Source organism: Poecile atricapillus, chromosome Z (assembly GCF_030490865.1).
Source record: "Poecile atricapillus isolate bPoeAtr1 chromosome Z, bPoeAtr1.hap1, whole genome shotgun sequence".
Classification (NCBI taxonomy): Eukaryota; Metazoa; Chordata; class Aves; order Passeriformes; family Paridae; genus Poecile; species Poecile atricapillus.
In genome coordinates this window covers 41,805,069-41,815,140 of record NC_081289.1, presented here as the reverse complement: position 1 = coordinate 41,815,140, position 10,072 = coordinate 41,805,069, and the positions used below count along the sequence as shown (strand labels likewise).

Here is a 10,072-nt window from a genome sequence, read left to right as displayed (position 1 = left end):
AAGAAACAGTGACCAAATAGCCAAATCCAACACAAGTTGCATCATTATCCAAATACCGTTCTTATTTCCATATTTCAGGAAACATTCTTCTAATCTAATCTTCTAATCCTTCTAATGCTCTCCAAGGGAAGCTGTGCAGCATTTGCCAGGGCTTGTTTAGATTGGAGATTAGGAAATATTCTTCTCTGAAGGCACTGTCAAGTTGCAACCAAAAAAGGTTGTCAAGCACTGGAACAGGCTGCCCAGAGAAGTGGTCACCATCCCTGGAGGTAGATAAAAGTCGTGTGGATTTGGCATTTGGGAACATGGTTTTTTGGTGCTGGGTTGGCAGAGCTGGGTTAATGACTGGACTGGATGATATGAATGACCTTTTCCAACCTGAACAATTCTGTGATGTTATGATTCCATGATTCCATGACTACATTATAACACCAGGGCTGCAGCTGAGATCAGGAATTTGCTGTAGATGGTTGGGCCTACAGCAGAAATTATTTATCAAGTGATAACCTCTGCTATTAAGATTTTGCACCTCAAAGAAAAAAACAACTTCAGTGAAACCAGCAAATTGTACATGATCTTGTATGTGATGGAAATTATCTTCGCTGACTGTTGCATGTTATTTACATAACACCAAAACTGCATGTGCAGCTGCTACTTTCCACTAGATCAGTGTTTTTCAAAAAGTTGTGAGATAGTGACAATTTTAATGCACAGCCACATATTTTTTTCATTCTTGCTTTTGCAGTAACAGTCATAAAATACCTTTTTTTTTCACGTAATGAGAGTCACTGCTTCAAAAAGACCAAAACACATAAGACAAGCCATGCTAAGCAACAGTGACATTAATTAACAGTACGTGGGAAATAACTTCCTTCTGAGGATTTCTGTATGCTAAATTAACTTGGACAAATAATTGAATTCATAATTCAAAAAAAAAAAAAAAGGTTTGTTGTTACATGCCCATTGTTCTTACCCTGCATTTTTTAATTTCAATTCTACATTTGTGCCAATTGAATTTAAATAATTCAGTCTTTCTAACCCAACTTGTTCAGTTTCCATCCAAGAAAACTACTTATGAAATATAGTCTAACACTTTCTCCATCAACTGAAGTCAGCAGTTAACTGACTAACACGAGTCTTGTTTTCTAACAGTGACACCTAGAGTCTCATCTGTAAAATTAAAATGCACTCCCTCTCTTGCCCCATTTTAAAAGGCAACAAGCTTTTGTCCATACTTATTACTTTGAATTGACAGTTGTATATATTTAATACCAATTATTTTGCTGTGTTTTCGTGAAGACTGAGAGCAATAATTGTTGTTAAGTACTCTGCATATGGCATATATCACTTACCACAACACTTTTGCATTAGGTAAAGTCCTTTATTTTGCAGATGCTGCATTTTGGCTTTCATCCAGGAGTGTTTAATCGGCTTGCAAATGTGATTTTCACTACTGTATGAAAGGATGCATCATTCCCAGAGGTACTTTCATTTTATAGAGAAGGCAACTAAGAATCCGCAAAGTGTGCCAAGCCATATGGAAAATGAGGGCTGAGATACACAAATCCTAAGTTTTTATGCCACGAAATAACTTGATTTCCTTGTCAGATGAATGGAGGCTGAGCCTCGCTGCAGCCTGACCTCAAACCCTGCTGTGGGAGGTCTGCTGGCTGCCCATGCCCACTGCAGAGCTGACCCCAGAAATGCAGTGTGGCAGGGAAGGTGTCACTTTCCCTTTTTAAAAGTCATCCATCTCTTTATGTCTTCATGTGTCACCCACTCACTGAATGTGCAAAATTTCCACAAGAGAAATCTTTGGCAACCTAAATCATCTAAAACCATTGCCCGTGGATCTTCCCAGCTGAACCTGGCAGTGTTTCTGTTTGCAGGTGTCACTGGCTCCCCTCTGAGGCAGAGAGGCAGCATCCCTCCAACTCCCACAGACACAGGGCTCCCAGATCCCAGATACGCCTCCCTACCAGCACCAAGTACTAGACCATTATGTCTGATGAAGGCTGGAGACACCATGCCCATGGTCAGCTTCCTATTCCATACACCAGAATTTGGATAAAAAACACTGAAACTGAAAGCAAACTTGAATTTCAAAAACTAACGGGTGAGCTGTGTAAAAAAAATCCATGAAAGGGGGCATTGTGTTAATTAAAAGTTAAATTACATACTCAAAAAAGATCATGACATCAAATTTTCCACTGTCCCTCTAATTAACCATTTTATCTTCAATTGAAAAAAAAAATGTATTTTTCATAGAAACTCCTTTATATTAGACATTTGCCAGAAGAAGAACTAGCTCAGGTTCATCAGTGTCATCACACTAATGGTTTCAAATGCTCCTGACATAGCAGAACTATGCGTTTTGAAGATTTGCAGAATCTCAGCCCCATGGAACATACATACAGTTTGGGAATATGTTTATCACCTAGATATTTTTTCCAGGTAAATCTTTAAAAATGTGAGAAAACTAAAATTCCACCATCTTCATTCTGTACTATATTAAAGATATTTTGGAAACCACTACCATCAACTTCCATAAACTTCTCACAAATCCTTTTGCAATTCCAGTGAAAGCAATCCATTTATTGTGTTTTCTGAGTGTCTGATCTCATGTAGATCATGTGACATCTAAATGTCATCCTGAGTCCAGAAAAAATCTTTTACATTAATTGTGTATTTTTTTTAGGGATTAGTTATTACCTTAAATTAATAATAAACGCAAGCAGTATATAATTAGTTTTCTTATTTACATGTAGAATGGCATGTGTATACAGTTATATATCCACAACCACACGCCCCGAAAGAAGTACAGCTTAGGGGTGGCATTTCCCAAAGTGATCCTCGCTGCTTTGAACTGTATTCACACACAGGGTGGCGAGATCATGCCCACAGCACCTGGGACCTTTTGTCTGATCCGCAGGGTGACAGATTCCATGCTCTGGAATTCCATGTTGGTGCGGCACGTTTGGGGGCTGCCTGCGAGGCAGCAGGCAGGCAGGATGGGAAGTACAGCAGGGTGCTCTAACTGCTTCAGAGGCACAGCAGGCAAAGCTGATGCACCAGGCTAGCTGGGAAAGCTTATGAAAACCCCTCCTTATGCCACTTGTGTTATAGAGGGTCTCTTTCCTTGGGAGGGAGTTACCGCCAGACACATCTCTCGTCCAGCTCTCAGGCCTTGTGGGTGTTGATCTGTTTCTCTCACAGAAGCAGAATGTTCTCTGTCACCTCCTCATTCTTCACAGGATGGTTTTTATGTAGGCCTGAATCCAGGGAAGGAGAATGTCCAGCTCATGGATGGCCTTGTAGATTCCCTGATCTCCAAGCTGTTGAGAAGATAAAGGCATTAGAAAAGAAACTAGCTACAGCCCTTGAACAGTGCAGTGGGGAGCCAGCACCTCCTGTTCTTACCTTAAGAAACATTCTCTTTAACTTTTTGACTGCAGAAGTTAACCTTGTGGATGGAGCACAGGGAAGCTGAAGGATGAAAAAAACCCAGAGATGGTGACATAGTGATGAGGAAGAGCCCAGCCCACAGTGTGGCACTGTAGGGCTGCCAGTAAAATGTGTGATCTCAGCAACATTTCAGTATCTCCCAAAACTTCAAATGTGTTCTTTTACCTGTGCACCTCCTACCAAGCTGAGTCCACACCACCCAAAATTGGCACTATGAGTACATCTGGGTTTTCTTATTAAACAATTTATCTCAGGAATCTTTACATAAGTTGCAGTTACAGCTTTTGCACAGTGAATCCTAGCTCTTAAGATTCAAAGTCCTTTAGCTTTGAGCCCTCAGAACCTCTGAAGCCTAGAGAAGGCAAGGCTCAGGGCCAAAGACCATTGCAAAGTACAGGGAGCAAGTCTGCACATTTCAGCAAGCCTTCCAAATGTGTTTATAAAGTTAATTTATGTTTTTCTGTTTCCCTGCCCATTTCTCCAGTGTCTGACTAATTACAGTCTGGAGGGCTTAGTCTCCTATCTCTGGCCACTCAGCACTGGCCACCCAAAGCTGTTCCAGCTGGATTTTTTAGAGTTGCCAGACTAAGCTTTCTGAGCAACACAGCTTGCTGATCCTCAGCTACCTGGATTGTCAAAAGGGAATATACATTCTTTCAGAGAAAATAAAAAGAAGAATTTCATGTTTTCCATTCTACAAACAAGGATAACATGTTTGAAAAGAAAAAAGGCTAATGTCCTCATCTCAACGCATGGAAGGAAATAACTCCTCTGAAATGAGTAATCAGTCCTTTTCTAACTCGCATGCAGTACTTTAAAAAGGAACACAGACATATTCAGGCTATCTTTTGTGCTTCCCAAAGTCACTTCACATGATGAAAGTGGGAAAAAAACCAAATTTTTAAAAGAGTGAAAATAAAAGTAAATTTTTAAAAAATCTTCTAATCAGAGCAGTTCTTTCTAACTTAGAGTGCTTTCTTTTTTTTTTTAATGATCTCCATCTTGTATGATATAGATTTCCACAGAAGATCATTTGGTAGCAGAACTGACCTTAAATGAATATGTCTGCTTTAGAGGGGGTACACATTACAAATTCTTCCTGCATATACTGCAAGTAACTAAATGAGCTAGCCAGCAAGTTAGAGTATTAAAACATTAACTCAGCTTGAGGTCTACAAGCTCTGCCTGAAATGACAGAGGAATACTAAAGGCTCTGCAGGGAATATATTGTCCTTCTGCACTCCATTCAAATATGAGAAAAGACCTCTGCAAAGTGCTGCTGATGTAGGAACACAAGTCCAACCTCAGAAGCAGCTTCACACTGTTCTCAGCAATGCTGATCAGCACCCAAACAAGTAATGAGGCCAGTGGTGCTGCAGGTGGATGCTCCAAGTATCCAAGGAAAAATGTCTGCTCCCTTTACCTTACAGTCATAGGCTAAATGAAAAAGTCTGACTTTACTGCAGAAAATCAGTTTAGAGATTTTCAAACATACTCATTTCTAAAAAACTCTACTTGGGCCCCTATATCATTGAAAAATATTAATGCTTCCTTGTTTGGACAAATCCAAGAACTGACAGAGTGAGAATCATAATATCAGAGTATAAAGTCCTTGGAAGTGGTTGGGAGGCAAATATTGTTAGGATTTTTAGGTAGCACACATGCCTGCAGCTGGCTGAATTACCAAGTTTGTGGAAGAATATAAAGTGAATATGTCTATAAAGGCATAACTGTTTCCCTTAGTTGTATAGAGAACTTTATTATTGAAAGGCAAAAAATAATTACATTAATATGTTGTTATGATGGAAATCCCATCTTATAAACATCTTATAGCTCAACTAGATAATAATACCTAAAGAGCTTATGTACATGGATGAATGAGTGCTAATTTATTGAGGAATAATATGATGAAAAAAATCTCAAGTTTGCTATTAGCAAAGGATCCATTACTTCCACTCTATTCATAACTTTTGTTATTCTTTCACATGGTTTTGTATTGCTGGTTTTGAATTAATACAAACATTAAAAAAATATTAGTTTCCAGAAACAAGGCATCTCCTAGAAAATCACAACAAGCCATCATTTCTCAAAGAACTGTTGTTTTTCTGCTAACAGAGACAGTCTTGTCTCTCTTACAAGCACTTTTTAGACCCAAAAATGTAAGTTTTTATGTTTAGACTTCTCTTGGGTAAAACACTGGCACTAATTATGAAAAAGAATCCGGAGCTCTGAAAAACCTGCAGCATTTTGTCTCCATATAGCACAGAAACAAATGTATTAGTAAGTTATCTAGCAAGCTATAGTCACTGGATATTCTGAATTCAGTCACAGTTGACAGTCTAAATGCTTCAGTGTGTACTGGCGTTTGTACAGAATGTAAGTAATCTCTATAAAACATATTATACCATCTGAAATTATATTATCGCTCTCTGGAATTAAAGTAGTATCTGGAATTTTGACAGACAAATAATCACAGCAGTATGATCAGAGCAGACTGCTATGAATAATGCCTGGAAATCACAACTGTTTAGCATTGTTTGAAATACAGAACCTGAAAGCTGGTGAAGTTTTGTCCCATTAAGATTTCAATCTTTTTACATTTTGCAAATATCCCAGCTGAGTTCTGAACTATAACTCTGCAAAGAGATCTCTGAAGCTGTTTGTTTTCACATTGCAAATATTTTTGTGCATGTAGAACCACTGTTCTTTTCTTTCATGCTACCATGCAGTTTAGATTAGACAAAGTTTCAATTAATATAATTCATTAATTCATTGACTTGTCATCCTGCTCTCACTTTTTAAAATCACAGTACACATTTTCTTGGATATCCATGGTTATATTTCACTCTAGGTCAGGCTCTGCTTTCTGGGACACTGTTATTTGTGAGGACTTCAGGTTTAGGGGAACCTTAAGAATTAGATGAGAAATGACCAACAAGTGATGGCATCATCTTAGCATCCTACCTGGTATGTTAGAATGTAGATTTGCACAGGCAAAAGTGCACTCTGGCTGCTGTCCTGTTGTTACTTAGGCAGAGTTGGTAAAAGTGCCTCTTCTCTGGGGCACCTTGTGACATTTTGCCAGTGGGCAGCACCACTCTCTGACAACCTGCTCTGGCTGTGAGCACAGCTAATACATAGGAGCTGCTCCCACATAATTGTGATCCCTGCTCACTCATGAGACACCACCAGTTCTTTCAAATCTCAGTATGGAGGAGCAGAGATGACATGTGAGTAAAGATTACACACCTGCAGAGGGTATATTGAAGAAGGAAAGCATTACCACTGTCACGCCACAGAAACATGGGGGGCCGCATTTCTCTTCTCCCTGTGATCACCCTGTCTCTTTGCAGCTTTAGTGAAGAGACGGCAGCACAAGGTGACATCTTCAGTAGGGAAGTGGCTTGGCTCCATGGGATCTCCACCACCTTGCACACTCCCCACAAGATCACTCTGGGAGGGAGTGGATTGTGTTAAACTTCCTTGGACCCAGTGGAGAAACCCTCGTGAAGTTGGGTCCACTGTGGGGTGGGACACACCATGTCTCTGAATCACCCCCTGCCCCTCCATCTGCTGAAAAACTGAGATGGAGCCCTTTCCTAACTTTTCAGACAGACAAAGTAAGCTTAGCTCTCAGGAATATACTCACACAGGCATCCATGTTTGCTTGCAGAACCTGGAAGGCACTAATAAAGTACAACTTGTCACTTCCTACCTCAAGACGACAGAAGACATTTTTCACATAGAAGGAGAGGAGCTGATCTCGAACACTGCAATTTGTCTGAAAACAAATCAAGTAATGATTTGGCAAATGAACACCTCAAAAGTCAGATTTGGCCTAAAATTTCAGCCTCATAAAAATATGCATATTTAGAAAGTGTGCAATCAATAAAACCATTTTTTATGAATTTTAGTATCCAATTGACCTGCTTCCTTTTGTGTTAAAGGAGGAGCTCAGTCTGCCTCTGTGGTTTCTGAAGGAAAGGCAGGAGAGTGCAATGCTGGCAGGCACAGGGCTATTGGTAAGATCAATAATGAACAGATGTGACAGCAACAAATATACTTAACACACAAAGAGTAGAGAGATAAGAAGATAAAAAGTCAGACCATCTTGGTCAAATTGTAGGAGTCATTGTGGGTATAATTTTTCCATTCCTTCACATCACTGTCCCATGCCATTTGATATGCTGTAGGGTATCCAGCCCATCCCCAACTGCTGCTCCAGAAAAGACCAGTCATCCTGTCAACTCTGTGTCATATCTGCCTGATCTGTGGGTTCTCTTGGACACCTAAAGGTATTTCAAGGTATATATGCCTATTTTTAGGCAGTGGAATGAAGTGTTAGGTGTGAGATTCCTGTCAGGAGGGTAGTGCAGCTGCAGATGACACCACCCAGATGTGGGTATCTGTGTGTAGGTCTCACAGACAAGAGAGGAGCCTTCACTCCCAAGGGAAAATCCAAGGGACATAAAAGCCTGTAGGTCTATACTTAAGGATAAGCTAGCTCAGTTTGCCCTGCTGACTAGGTATCTGCATGAAGAAAAGCCACATACTTACAGTCACTTACAATTAGACACCCCACAGTTTGCTTCTCACTCCCATGCTGAATTGCACTGGGAACTCTGATGTCCCTTTTCCAGTGCACCTGAAGAGGTCTAAGCTGAAAGCAACTCCTTGGTGTCTCAGCTCTCTGCAGCATCCTTGGGCTATCCATGGTCCTGCACACCCTCAGCAGAAGGTGCCTCAGCTGTGGGACAGTGGCTGTGGCTCTGGCCCTCCTCTGAGGGCTGGTGCCTGAGAGCATTCCGGGAAAGCTCACAGCAGGAGCAAGTGCTACCACTCCTCCCTGACCAACAAACACCCTCACCCCAACTTCCCTGGCAGAACATGCTGCCTACGAAGAAGTGCCTCCAGGAAGGCTTTCCAAAACCACCCTTTTCCCCCCATACCATGATCAACTGTCCCTTCACGTCCCAGGGGAATATCCCTTTCTTGTGACAGATATAACACTCTTTCTCTAAGCCGAGAACTTCATTAAGTGTGTGGCTTTCATAAAAGTTTTTCCCAATTAAACACAAGAAATTTTTGCATCAGCTATCATTGCTTTTGATCACATATTCCTGTTTCTATTGATCAAGGGAAAGTCAAAGTAAGAAGATGGAAAACTGGCAGTATAAATCTTACCATAAACAGCATTTTTGTAGTCTTTTTAAGCAGTCTTGTGGTCTTGATGAGATCCTTCTGTAAAATATAGTGATAGTATTAATGAAGCCAAGCAGAGGGAGACATTTTCAAGTGTGGTTTGTACAAAACTTACTAACAATAATATTAATCTTCTTCTTCTTCTTCAGATGTAGGGTGAGGACTCAGTGAATCTGTATTCTGATCCTAGCCTAGCTGCAAATTTCTTTCATGGAAAACTCATCTAGCCTCTCTAAGCATCTTCTATGCATCACTTTTTCCCACCTTTCAGAAGAAGTAGGTGCACTACCCTGTCTCTCAGGACTGCAGAGATCTTTCAACTTATTAAAGTTTCCAGAAGCTTAGTAATTAAACTAATAAAGAAGCATCTAGAAAAAAAATAAGCTTTTTCAATTAGTGGGATCAACTTACAGGAACAGATGATTTTAAACTAGTTGCCTTGATATACAGGTTCTCTGTCATCTGGGAGAGGAGTCCTTTCCGGCAGGTGTGTTTTCCTGTAGGTGACTTTTTGCCTTCCACAGCAAAAAGACAAAGCAGAAATAAAAAATGCCCAGATCTGAAAATAGAACATCCTTTCATCTTCTCTCCCAAATCTTTTGAGCCTCTACAGTCACAGCAGCATGTGTGATGCAGCCAGACTGGTTAGATGACAGAGGTTAACCTAATTTTGTTAACCCTCAAAGTAGCTTCTTCCCCGAGATGCTCACGTAGATAACCTATTGCTCATGTGGTGGCTGATCGGTATTTTTGCTGTGCTTTTTTATATATCTTGCTCCACTTTCAACAAATTTGACCACAATCATCTGTGACGTTTTTCTAAACGATATCTCCATATTTACTGGCAACAGGGTCAAGGTTTCCAAGAAAGAAGAACTTCCCCATCATATGAGAAGTCTTCTTTCATTTAAGTAGTGGTCAAGTGAGGAAAAGGTAGTTGAGCGTTAGTTTAGTTTCGCAACGAAGTATGGAAAATGCAGTTTGTTTTTTTTTAATTTTTCAAAAAAGCCTTATGGCAGCACTTTTCTGAAAGGTAATGGCCCAGAAAGGAAAAAAAAAGACTTTCCTAATTTACCCTGAAAGTATTAGAAAAACCGTTATCTATAAGGAAGCTGGACTGCCTGGTGTTTAAAATTTCCCTGTTCAGGTTTTTGAGAAGCGTATTTTTTCCAGGGTATAGCATCTAATAGCAAAGGTGTTTGCTGCCTATTTTAACTTCTATAGACTTTTTCCAGGGTAGAATTTGCCCCAGTAGGAGCAGTAGGCAGCTTAGTGTGAAAGAGAGGGCTCCAGGGAGCGCCCTGTGGAAGGACCAGGGCATCCTTGGCTACCAAGTCACTAAAAGCCCACCAAGAGTCATGGGCACTGGGAAATAATGTGCAAGACCCCAGCACATCCATCAGAG

At 40.4% G+C, this 10,072-nt stretch overlaps 1 protein-coding gene across 1 annotated transcript; it reads right to left on the bottom strand.

Annotated features, from left to right (window-relative positions):
- Positions 1 to 3,248: 3,248 nt before the first annotated feature.
- LOC131592717 (interleukin-26-like) lies at positions 3,249 to 9,249 on the bottom strand. The gene is made up of 5 exons (XM_058864432.1): positions 9,079 to 9,249; positions 8,650 to 8,706; positions 7,115 to 7,246; positions 3,421 to 3,486; positions 3,249 to 3,335 (listed from the first exon to the last, which is right to left on the bottom strand). The coding sequence occupies exons 1-5, from the start codon at positions 9,247 to 9,249 to the stop codon at positions 3,249 to 3,251; spliced, it is 513 nt and encodes a 170-aa protein (XP_058720415.1).
- Between the last annotated feature and the right edge of the window lie 823 nt (positions 9,250 to 10,072).

Coding starts and splice junctions, on each gene's coding strand:
- LOC131592717 (XM_058864432.1), bottom strand. CDS start 9,249: ATGAAAGGATGTTCTATTTTCAGATCTGGGCATTTTTTATTTCTGCTT. Junction 8,707..9,078: donor GTTTAAAATCATCTGTTCCT/GTAAGTTGATCC, acceptor TATATTTTACAG/AAGGATCTCATCAAGACCAC. Junction 3,487..7,114: donor AAGCAAACATGGATGCCTGT/GTGAGTATATTC, acceptor TTCATCCTTCAG/CTTCCCTGTGCTCCATCCAC.